Below are 19834 nucleotides of genomic sequence, written 5' to 3'. Positions count from 1 at the left end.
ATGTATCATTATTATAATGTTGTATTAAATGTATTTGTCACTGTAGCAGACAATCAACACGGACATCACTAATGACTCCTGTGCAGATCCCTGCTGATTGTGCTGACCTGTGATGGAAAGGTCAGCTTGTTAGGCTGAAGTTTGTGTTACTATAAAACACACACACTGTCCTCTGCAGGACAATAATACAGACCAAATCAAACCTAATTTGCATTTTGCAATATTATAGAAAGAGAAGAGGAAACACAACAACTTCCCTTTAACCTGAAGAAATCTCTGACAGAACCAGACCCAAAGATCGTCAGTCATCTGCCTCGGCCGGTTGGGGTGAAAGGAAAAAAAAGGATGGAAGGGGGTCTAGATGGAAGAGACCAGTTGTAGGGGCGGTCGTATGAAGTACCGACTCGTTATTCAGCAGTCGCATGAATCAAAAATGAACTTCAGTGATCCACAGATTTGATCTGGCAAAGGTTTTCTGTCGGATGCCCTCCGTAATGCAACCCCAGCCCCATTTGTCTGACCTTGGGAGCGGCTCTAGGCGAACACTGCATGTGCCCCCCAGTGGCTAGGTTGTTGTTGTTATTATTATAGCATCAGGTCTGGATCTGGTTCCTGCAGCCCTGGAGCCGCATGTACCTGCAGAATGAGCGACAGCGTGAGAGACAGAGAGAGCGGACACAATTAGTGTCATGTCTAAATGTGATGTGCAATACAATTCAACACTTTCTTGTATATAAACAGGTTTACAGTGTCCACTTTATTCAGCTTAAATGTCACAAAATAACGAATGCTCAGATAACGCTTCTCAAGTCACTGATGCACGCTGACACTGATGTGTGCTCCGAGTAAACAAAGGCTGCTCTCAAGGCCTCGTAATGAGACTTTGAGTCAGGGTCAAAATCATCACTTCTAATGAGTCCCCGTGCCTCTGTACTTAATGAGTAGCGTAATTAACGGGTAATGGATGTTAATGAACATTTGAGCTCAAACTGCAGATAGTTTATGTCAAAGAAATCAGTGGCAGGAGGAAAAATAAAGCTGCCGCATCTTTTACCTCGGTGGCAGACACTGATTTAATTCATGCTGTCAGATAATTACCCCACTGGGGTTGAAGGACAAGGCACAAATCTACGCCTCCTCTTATTTCTCACACACACACACACAGGTTTGCACAGCACTGTAGTGAATTGCAGTGAGGGTGACAGCGGTGAGAAGCTGCATGAGGACACTCAGAAACTGTTGTTCCATACAGACTCAATGATTGTGTTTGTCTGCACCTGGGTAAACAGTTCACAGGAAATGTGGGGCAGACTTTTGAGATTATATTTTTGGAAAATAAAAGCCAATTTAGACGCTATTATTCATACCTGAAACAAGTAAATAGAGAATTTTTCCTTCTTTCTACAATCATCTGCTTCCTCACCAGTGCACCCCACCCCACTGGTCCCTCACTGCTGGGTTGAAATGGGCAAAATTCCCCCACTTGAAAGGTCTGTTTCACTCATTGATCGCACTTTTTCTCTCTTTCTTTTATTTTGAAACTTCCCGCCGTGGTCAACTGGTCAGGTGAAAAACCCTTTAAACACACAAACGTCACTTCTAGTGCATGTCCAGTAAAAATGCATCACACGCATATAGTTTCAAAGCATTTAAACGTAAATAAATACCTTTTCAAAGTAAAAGCCTAACAATTACATAATTAAACAAACAGATAAAGGTTTTAAAGGCAAGTGTACTCAGATGTGTTACATTTAAATTAACAAACATTTGCAACTAACACAAAATGGCATACTACAACATGAATAAAAACCCATTCACACCCCTGAAACCAGGCAAAAGCTCACCGGCTGCTTTTTCCTTGTTTGAACGAGCCTTATTTTGCACATTGTGGGTTTTGGATCCTCAGTCGTTGCCAGCTCTCAGTCACTTTGCAACTGTTTGCTCTCCCACTGCTGCTCCCACTGTGACTCCACGACCAGGTGATTAGCGGATCACCCTCAGCTGGTGCACTCAGCTGGAAGGGGTGTGGCCAGGAGGAAACATTTCCTGTTTAACGGGAACAAATGAATTAAAAAGTTGCCATTACTATTGTTTTATTTTAACCTCAATAAAACACAATACGTCTTTTCTTCATCTACTGTTTCTAATGATCATTTACTATGATGATATTATCTTATTTAGTTTGTTGTTTGTAGTCATTGTTTTACTTTTAACTTCCCTTCCAAACCCTGACCTTCACTCCATCCTTACCTAAACCTGAGTCTTTAACTCGCCTGGATCTACAGCCTAATGAGTGCTACATTTACATTCACATACCAGAAAATGTCCTAATGTGGAATTTACACACATTTAAACACACACATGCACATATGAATACCTAATAATAATAATAATAAGCGTAATTCTAGTAATCATGCATCTGCATAACCGTTTTTTGGTGTTTAAAACAGGTGTGTTTTCTTTAACAAGAATGTAGCCCTGAGGTTCACCTGTTTGTGTGTGTGTGTGCATTATATGGTTATGGTTATATAAAAAAAAATAGATGCATTTATTCAACTCTTATTTAAATTGAATTGAATTCATTCTAAATACCACCATCGCCATCATGCGTTTATTCTGTGAAAAAGGATTTCACTATACTTTTATCCATTGGTTGTATCAGACAAGACAATGAAACAGGAGGGGATGTAGCTCAGTGGTAGAGCGTGTGCTTCGCATGTACAAGGTCCTGGGTTCAATCCCCAGCATCTCCATCTCTTCATTTACCTGCGACTTAGTAATTCACCCAGTAAATTGTGCACTATACTAGCGTGTAATAAGCAGAGGACACATTTACTAATTAGTATGTGTGCAAAAAAAAGCCAATCATAAATAATGATGATGTTTTGTGATTCGCTAACTCATTAATTAATGATTGTCACGTAAGAATGAAATCCACGGGATAAGAGAACGGCGCTCTGTTGTCACAAAAGCGCGGACCATAAACAACTCACGCCACCATATGCAACTCACCTCACTTTGCAAATAACTCAGTCACCAAATTGCTTCCTATGAAACTTTAATGACTGTCTGTGACTGACTGAGCCCTGAATAATAGAGCGAGTGAAGGACCGGCTTTTTTGCAGCAATAATGAATCCCACTGAAACAGGATGGAGGGGATGTATAAATAGTAAAATAATTAGGGCAAAGAGAGACTTTAAACAGCACTGAAGCAGGTTGTATTTACTCTGACCCTAGGCTTCTCAACTTTAATTACCCTGAAAATTGCGCACACATAGAACCCCAGCAGCAGGTTCATATTTCTGAGATAGATGACTGGTCCCCAAACATCTGGCACTTTATACCCCATTGTTGCTGTGACTCAAAAGAGAAAAGAAAATCCCTGCATATCTTTGTTTTTGGAAATACGGCCTGTATATTGCTTCAGCTTTGATTATCGTACAGTTGCGCCTCAGCTTAAAAAAAATAAATAAATAAGATGGACCAAAGTCAAAGCCCTGAGGAGCCTCTGAGGAGAAATTTCATGATTGAAAAGGTTATTTATGTTCTCTTCTATTTCAGGTTACTTTTTTCCTCGGACGTCAATAACTATGTATCCAATCTCATTATCATTGTCTGAAACAGGGAGGGAGGTGCTAAAATATTCAGGTCGTTAATGAGAGAATTAATCACATTTAAATTTAAAAAACACTATTGTTTTATAGGTTAACCCACGGACGATGAAGGCACCAAGCCTTTATGTGGTAGTTCATCTTTTCATGCATTCTCATGAATAAGAAAAAAACACTTCTGCTCGTCTATGCAAAGTCCACGAGGACCAGTTCATAACGCTTTAAAGAAATGATAATGGACTCCGGCATTTAAAACCAGGGTCAAAGAAACAATACCATATATTTTCCTGCAGCACTGAACAGTTATTGCGTTCACGTCACATTAGATTATAAGGTGTCTTAAGTGGTGCATTTACACGCTTTTACATATTCATTTAAAGTGGGAAGTGTAAATAATCACTAGAACATGTCACAACTTTGCTGATAGTAACTGTTAATTCAATTTAAATAACATCTCGTGTTAAATCAGCTTCGACTGAGATAAATAATCTCCATCTGCAGTGGCGATACTGTGTTGAGTATCCACAGTGTTAGCACAAGAACATTCAGTTTTTCAGCCACCTGTACACTCACCGTTTAACTTTGATTCTATCGGTTAAATGATATGTTTATGTTCTAAAAGTCCTGACATAAAACACACATCACAGTGGAAAGGTTTTTAAAAAAACATCCCACCCATCTCACGACAAAGGCCACTGGGATTAATTTCCAGTGTAGACATCTCAAATATGATGAAAGGACGTTTAAGGAAACGCTGCTCTTTGCTTACAACACACTCGAGAGACGCGTCCGCACCTCATCGGTCTGACAGACAATTTTCTAAAATAGGAGCTCATTGAGGAAAGGTCAGGAAAAGATGTGGATGGATAAATCTAACGATCCATCGTTCGTCCGATCTGTGTGCATGAATATGACAGCAGACCAAGCCTGTACTGTGCATGTATGCGTCCAGTATTTTTTGTATGACCTCTGTGATTTTCAAGGACGGTACCAAGTCTTCTAGGCAAGGAATGAAGGAGGTGGGCGACATCATTTGCAACAAACGGCGTCTTTTTAGGGTCTGGACGCTGGACGGGTTAGGGTTAGTGATGCTCAACTTGTCTCTTCGGAATTCCCCACAGGTGTTCATTGGATTGGATTCAGATCAGGAGAAAAACTTGGCCTCTGATTCACTTTGTTGGTGCAGCTATATGACACAAAGTGAGAGTGGGGAAGAAAAAGCTGCGGCCTGAGCACGTAGCCTTGAGGTTCACCTGTGCGTGTGTTTTTAAGCATTATATAGGGTCGTGCTTACAAATGGTAGCATAATGTACTTCACTAAGCCTGCGAATGTAATTTCAAGCTTTTATGTTTATATTATCTCAACTGAAAGAAAGAATAGATGCATTTATTCAACTCTAAGTGTATTTAAATACCACATCACTGTCATTCATCTCTTCTGTATGGAACTATTTGGACTATTGCTCCAAACTACAATTACCTTTAAAGAAATAAAAGCACATGCATTATTATCTGTTTCACATTTATGCGGTTGTTGTAATTGTGTTGAAGACGCACTTTCACATTCCACTCAGTTTAATTGAGTTTCAAAGCATATTTATGGTATTGAGGGGGCACCTTGAATCACCGCTGATATTGACTGGTTAAGATAGAGGCAGGAGGGGATGTAGCTCAGTGGTAGAGCGTGTGCTTTGCATGTACAAGGTCCTGGGTTCAATCCCCAGTATCTCCACTTCTTATAGACATTCCAAGAAGAAAGGAATTGGGCCTTCGCCGGAAGTTTGCTATGTTAAATAGAGAGGGAAAAAAATCCAGTAGTGGCCTGTGTGTTCAATCATCTCGCTTCGTACGACAACCTTTTTTGGAGTGTGGACGCTGGATGGAAAGTGATGCTCAACTTGTCTCTTCACATCGCCGCAGAAATACGTGGCCACTGAATCCCTTTTCACCCTGTTCTTCTTCAGAAACGCAACAGCGGCCTCAGTGTTTTGGATCATTGTCCTGTTGGAGAAGCGCACAACGGCCAAGGGCACGCAGCGATCACAGCATCTTCTCTTTCAAAGCAGTGCATTCATGATGCCGTCAGTGAAATGTAGCTCTGCTGTATATAAAGTGTCATAATCTCCTGCTGTAGATTTCACAAAACCCAGTGAGTGTGGCCATTGATTTTTCTTGATGGCTCAACTTCTTGTGCTTAAGTGTTATCAAATTCCACTGCTCAGTATTCTCTGTGTCTCTGGCAGTTAGAAGATAGTGGCTGGCACCTAACTACGGTTGATTACACTGTCATTAGTAGCCGTCACTCCTGACGCCGTCATTGTTGCCACACTTTATGCCGTCGCCCAACCAAACTCATTGATGAGCACATTCTGTTTGACATCCGCTCGTAAGGTGTGCCACCACAAGTCACAGAGGCGTTATCTGAAGGAGAAAGGCTCATTTTTGCACCTCCTGGACGAGGCTTCATGAATATATTTCCTCTTAGAGGAGGCCGCGCAAGCATCACCAGAAATCTTGTTAGACCACAGTCCAAACCAAATATTGATATCACTTCATTAGTCCATATCTTAATAACCATGTGTGATCTGGGTGCTGATTTCTCTCTTATCTGTGTGGCCTGGTGTCAGGAAAATCTTAAATGAGCAGGACATTGCACTGAGTGTACACAAGGGGTTGCTGTGAGCACACAAAACAACTCAGGCTCGCCGGTGCTGAAGTCTTCCTCACACTGTTGTTCCCAAAGTGAGAAACATCAGCTCATGAGTATGAGATGTTGACAGAAATCGCATGTTTTTCTTTGCTTTCATCCCCTCCCTGCTCCCCACATCTGTCCGTTATCTTCCCACCTCAGAGTTACAGGCCAGGTCATTTGAATACCAATAACCGTCCTGTTGCCACCTCTTTAGAAGCATCTCCAGACACCAAGAGGCGTTAACTGTTTATCTATATGCTCACCACTCCCCGCGACCCAGGAGGAACGGATGGATGCCTCACACTTAAGCTGTTACCATAATTATCATTTCAAGAAGCTGCAGAGCATAAAAAACACTGATGAGCCAACTTCCTGTTGTTTTGTGGCTATGACGTGTCCTCAATTACCCATTGATCAGCTTTTTTTATCACACACACATATACATATATATATATATATACATACATATACACACATGTATATGTGTGCGTGTATATACATTAAAAATATTAAATACATAAAAAATATACATTAAATATAAATATATATTTAATGTATACACACACACAAATGTGTATATATACATTAAAAAATATTAATATTAAATGTACATATATATCACTATAAAATCAATAAAATCTAAAACCGATTGCACATTTATAAGGTGTGTGTGTGTGTGTGTGTTTTAATGACGCCTCCTCGGAAAAAAAAGCAAAGGAGACATGAGAGAATAAGGGAGAGAGAACTAGGGGACACTAGAAGCGAGAGGGGGGGGGAGATAGAGTGAGAGAGAGAGGGAGAGACTGTGAGGAGTGCAGAATTGTGCATCAGTCTGTCTGTGCTCAAATGGGTTATTGCGCACACACCAGGCTGAACTATAGCGGCGACTCTGAAGTGCGTGAACGCGTCCTGTTTGCGCGCGTCAGTGGCGCTTCGGACCGCTGCGGAAAACTTACCTCTTTTTCCTCTTTCTGCTCAAATTGAAGACACACGAGTGATGCTCAGTGTGCGGCTCGAATCCGGAGCCGCGTGAACTGCGATTTTTTTTTTTCTTCTCTTCTGAGAGCAGTTTCATTTGCTCTTTATCTGTTTGTTGCTGAGGATTATCCCCCAGTAATGATGGGTAAGTCATCATGCTCGCTATTGACACGGCTTCTCCCTCTTGATGCATGCTTCTCAATCCCTCACTCATCTGCTTTGTTTGACCAGTGTATTGAATTGAATGAGATTGTTGTGTCCGTCCACATTTTTTTTCTTTGTGCCTGAATGTGCTCACACATCCATATGATAAAAGTAGACTCCGCCATCAATTCCTCATGAAGCAGATCAAGATGTTTCAGACATCAGAGACGCTCCTCGCGATCATCCGAAGCTTCACCATCGCACCTTTACTTATTGAAACACCACTGAGCTCATGTTTTCTAAATCCAAGTCATTTCCTTTGATTGCATGTGCCCAACAGGTTCTGTGATGGTGGACTGGAGGTTATCATGTCTCCTCCTGCAGACAGCTGCTCTGCTGCTGCTCAGCAAGGGGGAGAGAATGTGCCCCACGAGTTGTCGCTGTGAAGGAAAGATTGCTTATTGCGAGTCCGGCATCTTCCAAGACATCCCCGAGAACCTCACCACAGGATGCCAGGGTCTGTCTCTGCGGTACAACAACCTGCTGGTCCTTTTGCCATACCAGTTCGCTCACCTCAATCAGCTCATTTGGCTTTACCTGGACCACAACGCCATCAACGCAGTGGACGCTTTAGCCTTCCATGGTGTACGGAGGCTCAAGGAACTCATCCTCAGCTCCAACAAAATAAGCTACCTGCACAACAACACGTTCAGCGCCGTACCAAACCTGCGAAATTTGGACTTGTCCTACAATCAACTGCAGTTACTGCAACCGGGACATTTTTACGGTCTGCGCAAGCTGCAAAATCTCCACCTCCGATCAAATGGACTGAAACAAATCTTCACTCAAACGTTCCTGGAATGCCGCAGCCTGGAGTTTCTGGACTTGGGTTACAATCGCTTGCGCAGCCTCATGCGTACGACGTTCTTGGGCCTGTTCAAGTTGAAGGAACTTCATTTGGAGCACAACCAATTTTCCAGGGTGAATTTCTTTATTTTCCCGCGCCTTACCAACCTCCAAGCGCTTTATTTGCAGTGGAACCGCATACGGTCCATCAACCTCGGCGTCCCGTGGACCTGGCACAAACTACAGAAATTGGACCTGTCGGGGAACGAGATCCAAACGCTGGACCCATCTGTTTTTCGGTGCATGCCAAACTTACAAATACTCAATCTTGAGTCAAACAAGCTGAGCACTGTGCCGGAGGAGGTGGTGGCGGCGTGGAGCACGCTGACCACCGTCAGCTTGGCTGGTAACGCCTGGGACTGCAGCCGAAGTATCTGCCCCCTCATGGCGTGGCTCAAAACCTTCAGAGACGCCAAAGACATTAGCATGATATGCAGCGGTCCCAAGTCGGTGCAGGGAGAACGAGTCATGGACGTGGTGAAAAACTACTCCACCTGTCTGGAGATTCCGGGCGTGTTTACAACCACGGCTCTGATCAGTTTGACCTCAGCCCTAGTTCTGAACATCACAGCTTTCCACGTTCCCTCCAGCGTTACAGACCTGACACGTACAGAGTCCCCCGCACAGATATTAATCCCCTCACCCGTACGCCCTAGTGGGACAGCGAGGAAGACGACAGAGTCCACAACCGTGACCTCTATATCTCCCATTCCCTCTGAGTCTCCCACATCCTTTACCCCGGAGCTACAGTTTGAACATATGGCTTTCCATAAAATCATTGCAGGCAGTGTAGCCCTGTTCCTGTCAGTGGCATTGATCCTTCTGGTTATTTACGTCTCGTGGAGGCGCTACCCCAACACCATGAGGCAGCTGCAGCAGCACTCGGTCAACCACAAGCGCAGGAAAAAGGTTCGAAAGCAGGAGCAGGATCTCAACTCTCAGTTGCAGGAGTACTATCTCAGCTACCATTCAAACGCGGAGACTATGGACTCGCTGGTGAGCGAGGCGAGGCCTTGCACATGCACCGTGTCAGGATCCATAGAATGCGAGGTCTGACCCGCCCACTCCACCTGAAGTGTGCAAACGTGCAGGAAAATGGCTTTTCTAAGAGATGAAGTGGTTTTTATCTCTCGTGTGAGATTGCACGCCGAAGGAGATACATGGGAGCATAGAACGATATAATTGTGCGCGCGGAGGAGACGACTGGAACGAAAGAGATACGGTGTATTTGGAGGGAGCTAATTATCGCCCTGACTGACACAGGAACAGTGGCAGGGTGAGCCAAGTCAGCTGTGTGCAATTTCACATAACCACTGGACCTCTGTTACAGTAGAAGTCAGCTCTGTAGAGAGACTGGTCGTATTCTTAGTCACCCTCTATCACAGAAAAGATGAACCAAGAAGCCACTTTTACTTGCTTGTTTTTAGTACGTAGCATTTAGGATTTATTGTGTGTGTGTGTGTGTGTGTATCTTTGAGTGTGGTATATGAGTGTGTGATTGAGGATGAACCGGTTTACTGACGTCTGGGTGAAAGAGATAAAGTGTAACGGATCCGATTTGTCTAGTTGGCAAAACAGACGTAGCACTTACACAACCGATGGGTTAACAATCACAGCGAGGATCCTGTCCGGAGGTCTTTTGCATGCATTCATTGACCTTCCCTCAAAGATGCTCCTCTCATCTGTAAAATGATAAAGTTCCTAATCAGAGAATTATGCATCTTTCGGTTTCACTGTATTTAAAAGTCATCTGAAGTCTCATCTCAGGACCGATTCTTTCCAAGTTGTACGAAAATGTGTCGGGGCCGGCGAAGGCCTCGACGTGTCGGAAGGAGTTGACGATGTTGATTTTCGTAAACAAACTTTTGTATTGAATATTCCTATTAATATTATGATCATGCGTTGTTTGTGTAAAGACATAACATGGACACTAGGCATTGTGTGTGGTGATTGTGTAATTAAAAGAATTGCCGATGGGGGGGAAGAAAGAGAATGTGTATGCGTGATGAGATGCACGACACGTTACTATCCATGTTTTGTGTTGCTGATGTTACACACTTCATCGGATTTGCTGCCGGGTGCGAGGGAAGCTGACACATTTTCCATTACACGCCTTGTGTTTTCTGTCCCTCTTCACTCATATCGTCTCCCGGCACGCCAGCGCTCGCAGCACTCGTCGGCTCTGTCTGCTCCACGCACCTCAAACTCAGGGACGTAGGTGCTTTGTCGGTCCCTGGGACAATCGCTGCATCCGAGTAGGTGTAGAAACGAGTTGTTTCGTGATCTCGGTTTCCTCGTAAACAGCCCCTGCTTTTACAGGGAGTGGAGCCAAAGTAGGCGTTGCGGGCCGGAACCATATGAGGACGCTCTGCTTTTGTATCGCCGTGTATTTTATGCCCATTTTTGAAATATTCCTTTTGTGCCGTGAAAGGAAAGGTAGAATAGAGGCGGACTGCTGAGGGACAGTGGGTGTTATAGGTCAAGGCAGATATGCTATTAAGAAGATATCACCCACCTTGGTCTGCTCTCTCCGCAGTCCTCTCCCTCCCCTTCTCTCGGCCTCTTTTTAAATTTCTTCCTGCAGCTTGGCAAGGACACATTGCCAGGAGACGTATGTTTTAAGCCAGGTAGGTGCAGGCAGTGATGGTGGGATTGTGTTAAACAGCTGCAGAAATGGTGCTTTTTGCCTGGGTGCGATTGGTTAAACACAACAATCCAGTGTTTACACCACAGCTGTCTTAGACTTGATGTAAAGGAGACAGATGCCCGTGTCCTCCTCCTCTGTATGTGTGAAGTTTCTGACCAGTCAAAGGTTGTTCAGATAAGGATTTACGATCTCCCTTAACTCTTTATCCCTGAGGCAGCCATGCTGCCATCAGAATTCATATTCATTATTCAGTTTCCAGGACTTACGTATATGACAAATTCGTTTTCAAGGCCAATGGGTAAGTCTGCAAGGACAACACAGTAATAATAACGCGAGTAATAATAAGTAATATGGACACGACAAATGATTAGTTGATCTAATTTAGTCAGATATTGTAATTAGTGTTTGATTTGTCGTATTGTGACTGATGAAAAGCAATTTGTCGTGTTTTGAAATGTTGCACGCGCGCACAAAAAATGCTGAACTCTGCATCTCGTAGATCATTATCGAGGGTATTTCTCTGGATGAAAAATCATGGCCGGGCTCATTATTGACTCGGAACAACAATGCACAAATGGAAGCAAACTCCACAAGAGGAAATCAACAACAAAAAAGGGGTGGGCGGGGGGGGGGAGCTGTAAAAAATATATATAAATAAACAAAAAAACATTAAGCTGTCATGAATGGATTCCAATCAGGACACCAGGAGGCACTCAGCAGATGAAAAACACAGTATTAGTAAAAGTCACGTCTGGAAACATCCGGAACGTACGTTTTCTTTGCTTCCTGTGAACACTCTCTCTGTGTGGGGTAACTTTTTTGATTTATGTCGCACACTGTGGACTTTATTCAGTGGTAATGTGAACAGCACTCTGTTCATTTTTTTGCCCGAAGGTTATGCTGGAGAGGCAACGGTAGACAGCATTGACTTTTATTATCAATACCTCAAATGCCCATTTTCTTTTTTATCTGCTGGCCTGATTTCCATTTATTAGGTGATTTAAAGCAACAACTTAACATTTTCTTTCTTGCCAGGAGATAAAAAGATTGATACCTGCTGTTAAGCTAGAAACAGCGAGCGAGAGAGAGAGAGAGAGAGACAGTGGGGGGAAAAAGAGAAGATCCGTGACTCATTGTTCTGTGTACAGCGGTTGAAAAATATCGGAAAAAATATGTGGTGGTCACTGTTGAATACTTGAGGTTTGATGAGGCAACATGTCAGGTTGTTTCAGTGTCGCTCAGGACAAGATGTGTGCTCCAACAAAACAAGGAAGGGCTACGTGTGTTCACACTTGGTCTCACAAACACCTCCGAATGTGGTGTGCGGGGGACGGCGGTGTCAGGTGTGTCCCGAAGCTGTTTCACATGTGATAAGATCACGCCGGATGAATGTGAACACCAAGCCAGTTCTGTTACCTCGTAGTCATTGTTTCTCATTTCTCTCACTCATCACTGAAGGTCACCGATGCTTGTGTGGAACAATGCTGCTTTTTGTCCTTGTTTTCAAGTGGCTATTCACATGCATGCATTCAATACAATAGAGCTGAGTTGAGCTGAGTTGAGTTGAGTTGAGTTGAGTTGAGTTGAATTGAATTGAATTGAGTTGAGTTGAATTGAGTTGAACTGAGTTGAATCAAATTGAATTGAGTTGAACTGAATTAAATTAAATTAAATTAAATTAAATTAAATTAAATTAAATTAAATTAAATTAAATTAAATTGAATTGAATTTAATTGAAAAACACACTATTGCTTTATCCTCCACATGGTTAAGTTGCGCTTCCACTAGCATAGTACCTGGTACCAGCTACCTGCTCTGGCGAGGTTCCAAGCGAGAACATCAACCGAACAATGCCGAACTGTAGATCAGTTAAAAAGACTTAACAACCCTAAAAATGTGGGTGAATCTCCAACAACTACCAGGGAAATGTCTAAAATCTCAATATTTCTACAGAGGAGTCTGGTGTATTTAGCGAGTGGCGAGAAAAGGGCCAATAGAGACAAACAACCATTCACTCTACACATTCGTGTTCGTCCGAGAACCTGGAGGAAACGCCATGGCCCGTGTTCTGACCTGCAAGGCAACGGCGCTAACCGCGACTCTGCGCTCGGTTATTTCAAGCGGCCAAAGCCTTGGCGCTCCCGAGGCGATCACAGTTGCAAAACAAACAACGACAAAAACACAGAGAAGAAATATCCCTCACGTCGGCTTTGCAGCTCCACGTGAGCGTGCGTGTTTATCCTCTCCTGACTCAGGAGCTTCACCTGGATGATGGAGATTCAAAGCTTATTTCAGAGTCCACAAAGACCGCTTGACCTACTTCTGTGGCCCGGGAAAAAAAAAGAAAAAAAAAAGATGAAAAATTTGCTGCATTCCAAAAAGTTGAGATGTGTTTTTCATCTCGATGCAACAAACACACTGAAGATCGAAGTGAGAGCTTTTTTAGTGACATTATCACATTTTTAAAATCAAATATCTCAAAAGCTTTTGAAATGACTACGAGAGCATGCATCTTTCTTTCTTTCTTTCTTTCTTTCTTTCTTTCTTTCCCCTCCACTGTACATTTAAGCTGACTTGTCAAAATAATGAGTTCCAGGCTGTTAAATCTTCAGCTCAAAATGGAGTCAATGGGGTATGAAGGCATTCAAAGGGAGTTGTCACAGTCCGTCCTCTCTCCTGCGCTCTAAAACTCAAAATCTTTGTTTCTGCACCTTTTGTGCACTGCATATCACCATTCATTTGAATACTAATGTTTTACTGACTCTCAGAGGAGAGATTCTCTCTGCTTCCTGTGTGCTGCCGAGGACAGAGACCAGTGACTTTTTTTTTGTTTTCTGACAAAAACCATTGTTGCAACAAGAGGACAGCCGTCGTTAAGTCTGATGCCACGAATAATTCTTAAATCATTGCTGAGAAAATGGTTTTCTCCTGAGTTATACTATCTTCCTTTCATCTTTCCAGTTCATTACTCACACAACGCTTGAACATTTGACGGAGATTGCTCAGTGAAAGGGAACAAATTCAGACTGAGCTACGTTTTAGGGAAGCAGAATTTCATATTAGCCTGTGAATATGTTCATTGTGTGGTCCTGTCTTTTGGGTGATTTGTGTGTTCCACATATTTGACATCATACAATACTTTTTTTTTTTTTTACGGGTTTCTTTTCTCCTTTGTGACACAGTAGAAATTCAGTAACATCACGAAATCATCCGAAGCATAAACCCAGTTAACAGCTTGACCTTTACCGCCGCAGTTTCACTTCCTTATGACAAAATATGTACTACACTTAGTAATATTTATATAACGCGGAGCTACACGTGCACAGGTTAGGTTACAGCCTCTACATACAACAGTGATGCTACCTCATTGTTTCTTTGATTTATTTCCCCCGACCTTTCAACAGCTTTGCCTCCCACACCAGGGAAATCAACCAAAAAGCAAACAATTAAACGTATAAGATTTATAAGCAGCACGCCAAGTCATGTTGTTGTTCCCTGAGTAATAAAGCATCGCTGTGCTACCTGTAATAAAGACACCACGGCAGTGTCCGCAGAGGATCCATTGTATAGGTAAAAAAAAAGAAAGTTTTTTTCCACTTACTGCAGAAAAACATTCATTGTGAAACACACTCACACAAAACCCAAGCTCCAAAAACAGCCTTGTGATTTGACAGCTCGCTTGCACGGATTCCGAGTGACAGACAAGCCCGATGACTTCACAACCGTGCAACAATAAAGACAGCGGATAGAAAAAAAAAATAATAATAAAACATACGCATAGTGTGCAGGTTTCTCCTCACTGACACTGCTGTTACGTTAAATCAAGCGGAGTGGCTATAAAACGCAGCATGACTGATCATTTGGAAGCGGCTCAAACATTAAATTTAGCTCCACAACAACACGTTCAAAACTGTGGAAAAATGGATGATATTTATAAGTGTTGTGATGCAAACAAACACTGTGTTTAGGAGAAGAGGCGCAAGTATTGCTCTTGTTATGTTTTTTTTTCCTGCTTAGAAGCTCGTTTTGACAGAAGTCCCTCAGGCTCGACGCTGTGAGCCTCTCTGCTATAGCGCATGAATGATGGCGGCATTAGCACGGCAGAGGCACACGATGCCGCGACACTCGGAAGCCGCCTAATAAAGACAGAAAGTACCGAACCCATCTTTATTACCACAGAGACCCTTCATTGAATGTAGTTATGGGGCAGAAAAGAAACTTGGACTTGCACTTGGATCTCTAAGCTTTTGAGGTTTGTACGACAACGTATATTAAGTCGCACTTAGAGTTTACTGGCAGACCAGAGAGCCGTGGCAACATCAGCTGCATCAGTCCGGCATTAAACCCACATTTTCAGAGCAGAAACACACCAATGTTCAACGTTTACAAAAACAACTGTCTTTACATATGTATATATATAAATATATATACATACATATTAGAGCTTCAACTAACGATTATTTTCATATATAATTGATTAATCTGTTGATTATTTTCCCGATTAATCGCTTGGTCCATAAAACATCAGAAAACCTTAAAAAATGTTCAGCAGCGTTCGTCAAACCTGGAAACGATGATGTTCTCAAATGCCTTGTTTTGTCAAAAAAAACTTGTCACAAACTAAAATGATTCACTTTGAATGATTTCTTTGTTATCCGGAGCAAAGAAATGAAGAAAATACTCACATTTAAGAAGCTTAAACATGAAAAAATGCTTTAAACCGATGAATAGATTATCAAAATAGTTGTCAATTAATTTAGTAATGGATTAATAATCGATTATATATATCAAAAGAATCCTCTTTTTGTCCTCAGACTTCTTTTTGGCTCGCGAATCCGAGCTCTGACCCTCGTGAATCCATCTAAATGCACCATTTTGTCCACATTGGCTCAGAGGACAGTAAAACTCTCTCCTGTTGGCAAATCATTTTGGTTTGACAAATGTGTATGATTAAGGTCTGAGGTGTGACAGTCCAAGCACTCGTGATCATCATTCATCACAGCTGTTGTTATCACAGATGCGCCTCTCGGCTTGTTGTCGTCGTCGTCATTGTCAGGTTTTTTGGTTGTAAAAGCACAACCTGTTTGGAACATTGATCTTTTTTAAAAGCTGTTGCTTGCTTAAGTGTCACTTATGTTGATGATGCATGTTTCAGAACATCATGCCCGAGTAAGAAACGCTGTTGTTTTCATGTCTGGTAAACCCTACGATTATTGGCATTTGGATGTGAAACTGACAACGAGTAATGGACCCTTTGCAGAGCAGATATTTGTCATTTATTTAGAACAAACACCAGTGACATTAATTAAGATTCCAGTCCAGGTTTAAGAGAGACACGATCGTGCTAATGTTCCCGTGTCAGGGTGGGTCTCACGAAATACTACATCATTTTGAAAATTGTAAAACTGCATCCATGTCCATGGATTATTCTGTTGTGGTCATTATACTAATGCACAGTGACCTGTGAAATAATCCTGCTCTGTATTTACATGGTGTAATGTATAATAACTCCATGATTTATAGGAATGACAGATGTGAGCTCCTATCAAAAAAAGTAGTAATTAAGCAGTGGCTATAGATGAAGGGAATTTCCTTTTGGTGAAGCCAAGGCCTCCATGGATCTTTCCCCTGACTAGTGAATTATTTTTTTTGATTTCCATTTTAATGTCTTATGAAATATGTAAGTATTTTTATTAAAAAAAAAACACACACTGCTGTAATATTCATGCTGTCATCTCATAAATGTGATAATTTGTGCGGTGATGTGCGATGAGTGTAGTCAGTGACTCGACCTGGTTCCACTTGAACGGTTCCACAACGATACTGTGTGTTGTTATTTTAACAAAAATAACCACAGGATCTACACTCACTGGCCAATTTATTAGGTACATACGGCGGAGTATAAGCGGACTAACTGAGTGTCCAGGTATACATTTTGAGTTACGCTGTACTTTTATAGAACTGAAACGATTCATCGATTACTAAATTAATCGACAACTATTTTGATAATTGATGAATCGGTTTGAAGCTTTTTTCATGATTAAAACGAGATTTCGATTGTTTAAGCTTCTGAAATGTCAATATTTTCTTCATATCTTTGCTCTGGATAACAAAGAAATCATTAAAATTGAATCATTTTGGTTTGTGGACAAAACAAGACATTTGAGAACATCATCATTTCCAGGTTTGACGAACACCAATCAACATTTTTTAAGGTTTATTATGAAAATAATCGTTAGTTGCAGCTCTAAACGAGTAATGTAATTATTGTTTCAATCATGATAACGCCGTTACTGTTACTGCCAAAAAAGTGTGGCACATTACTTGAATTATTAGTTAATTGAAGCTGTTTTTATCCAACTAGATCTCTAAACCGAGAGGAAAAGGTTTTTTTACACCTCTTACTCATGAGGGGAAATGATGATGATTGGCTGAGATAGATTACAATGTCGCTGTTGTTGACACACATCAAACAAACACACATCGACACAAGTGAGTAAACGATCAACAACATGTTGAATGGCGAGCCCGGTAAATGGAAATAATTTATGCGTTAAATGCACATTATGGCCCTGGACAAAGGTGCTTCTCCACGTCGGTGTCAGGCAATTTCCGACCTCGTGAAACATCTTTCAACGTCACACGCTTCCACGAAACAAGTGGCCATTAACGCCGAAGGAGACGAAGACTGTGCCACGCAATCAAATCAAATCAAGCTGGTTTAACAAACACTGTGTACACTGTTTCTGTTAGTAAGTTATAGGTATTAAGTGTCCATTTCATTATAATATTCAGATCTATCATAATTGAACATGCACATGAATTTTAAGATCTGTTAAAGAGGAGGTGGAGGTCGGGTCCAAATTCTTTGAGCACCTAAAATGTACTTGAAAGTAACGCAGTAGTTACTTTCCCTAGTAACTAGTTACTTTTCTAATTTGTGACTCAGTTACTAATTCAGTTAGAAGTAACTAGTAACTGTAACTAATTCCCTTTTTAAAGTAACATTTCCAACACTGTCCGGAGTTTAAAGTCGAGATTAATCTCATCACGGCAAAAAAGAAATTGAAAAATCTTCATGTGTGGCCCTAATACTCCGTCACAGGTGCCCCCTGTTAAACCGACTGTTGATGCAAAAATCTAATCAGCCAATCACAGAACAGCAACTCATTCATTCATACATGTAAACATGGTCTTGGCATCAGAATAAGGAAATCTTGCCAAGTATATTTTTTCTAATTTCTACTCAAAATCACCTGAAGAGTAAGATTTAAGTGAGATAAAGGAGCTTGTTTTGAGTCACATCTCAGATGAAACAAGCTTTTTTTTGACACGTCAGACGGTTTTTAAGTTGCTGTGTTATTTGTGAAAAATGAATGGTCTCATTTCAACTTCAAGAAATAGACTTAACTTGAATTGAGATGACAGATCTGCTTTATTGAAAACGGCAAGGTCATAATGCCCAATTCACAACTCACAATGCACAGCACAGTGTGGCTATTTTTCTTACGCTGACTAATATGAGTCAGGAACGCTAACTTCAAGACATTTTGTCTCAAAATGCCAGTTTCTAATCTAATTTCAAATAGGTGTTGGACTTAAAATTAGAACAGTGTCACAACTATAGAACTAAAAATGAGTTAAATACACTTTGAAATAAACAGGATGACAAAAAGCTGCTATTTTTGAGGGGAAAATACTATTTTTGAGCATCACAAGTTTATTATGAGACACAAAACATCACAATACTAGTAGAATATAGCTAAACATGAGTCACCCTTATCTTGTAAGGCTTAAAATAATGTCTTATTCCGTCTTGTATTCATTTTGTTTTGCTTATTTTTGGAGTTGGCTTTTTTTTTCCGGTGCACGACACAAAAGTAACTCAGAGAGGAGCATCGCTGAAGACACGACAACATCAAATCTGGAAGCACACTGGTGAGTGTATGTAATGACCAAGCTCATATAATGCAGTTAATTAATAACTCAACTTTTCTTTCTTTTTCAAACTTAGAGACAAACATGTTTCTTCCTCTTTGGCTCTCCCAGTGTTTCAATCCTCGGGCCCATTTTCTCCCGGGCGTTAGATATACATCTTAGCGAAATATGCTTAAATTTTTAAACAAGACCAAAGGTTTACAACCGAGCGCACACCTCTGTGAGGCTGGGCTTACAGGCACGGCGCTGCTCTGAGCTATATGCGGATGCCAGTCTGTGCAGTGTTTATTATGTTTATTACCCTGGTTCACGCCGCAGTCCCACTGAGACATGCAGGTATTTGTTCGTAGGTCTGGTGAGCATTTCAATATAGATACAGTATTCTTGGTTCACTCTGAGTGTGTTGTTGAGACACCACCATAAATGACAACTGTGACATTGTATGGGAATCTCATAGGATTCACCCAGTCGTCGTCAAACTGACTGACTGGAACACCTTGCTACCTTATTGCCAAGATATCTAATATGACTTAAATAATTAACTCAAACTGCGGGGAATTGTTCTGTATTTCTTTCTCGACTACACATTGCACAAGAGAAAAGAATGCATTTATTATGAGCAATTTTTGCTGCAGATTTGGAACTGTGCCCATGTTGGCTACTAAATATCACAACAGTGTGGCACAGTATTATGTTTGTGGACCAACAGCACAGCACAGAAGGCTGCATCAGGCTTTATATACACACACACACACAATGCACATCCATCTCACTTTTGCTCTTTTCACTGAGTTTCTTTATAAATCATACAAATGTAGAATATCACGCGGGTTAGGATGAATTATTATCAAAAACGACTGATATTTGAAATGCCCTGTATGGTCAGTGTTGACATGTAACGAAGTACAAATACTCTG

The 19834-nt window shown here is 41.5% G+C and overlaps 1 protein-coding gene and 2 non-coding genes across 3 annotated transcripts; all 3 read left to right on the top strand.

Annotated features, from left to right (window-relative positions):
* The first annotated feature begins 2681 nt into the window (after positions 1-2681).
* trnaa-cgc lies at positions 2682-2753 on the top strand. The gene has a single exon. It is a non-coding gene; the product is annotated as a tRNA-Ala (tRNA).
* Positions 2754-5272: 2519 nt separating this feature from the next.
* On the top strand, positions 5273-5344 carry trnaa-ugc. The gene has a single exon. It is a non-coding gene; the product is annotated as a tRNA-Ala (tRNA).
* Positions 5345-7242: 1898 nt separating this feature from the next.
* Positions 7243-10407, top strand: lrrtm4l2 (leucine rich repeat transmembrane neuronal 4 like 2). The gene is made up of 2 exons (XM_044027225.1): positions 7243-7427; positions 7767-10407. Exons 1-2 carry the CDS (start codon positions 7421-7423, stop codon positions 9386-9388), a joined length of 1629 nt encoding a protein of 542 aa, XP_043883160.1. The 5' UTR covers positions 7243-7420; the 3' UTR covers positions 9389-10407.
* The last annotated feature ends 9427 nt before the right edge of the window (positions 10408-19834 follow it).

This window comes from Solea senegalensis, linkage group LG5, assembly GCF_019176455.1.
Source record: "Solea senegalensis isolate Sse05_10M linkage group LG5, IFAPA_SoseM_1, whole genome shotgun sequence".
Classification (NCBI taxonomy): domain Eukaryota; kingdom Metazoa; phylum Chordata; class Actinopteri; order Pleuronectiformes; family Soleidae; genus Solea; species Solea senegalensis.
The sequence above is the reverse complement of the archived record's forward strand: the minus strand, read 5'-3'. Positions and strand labels throughout refer to the sequence as shown.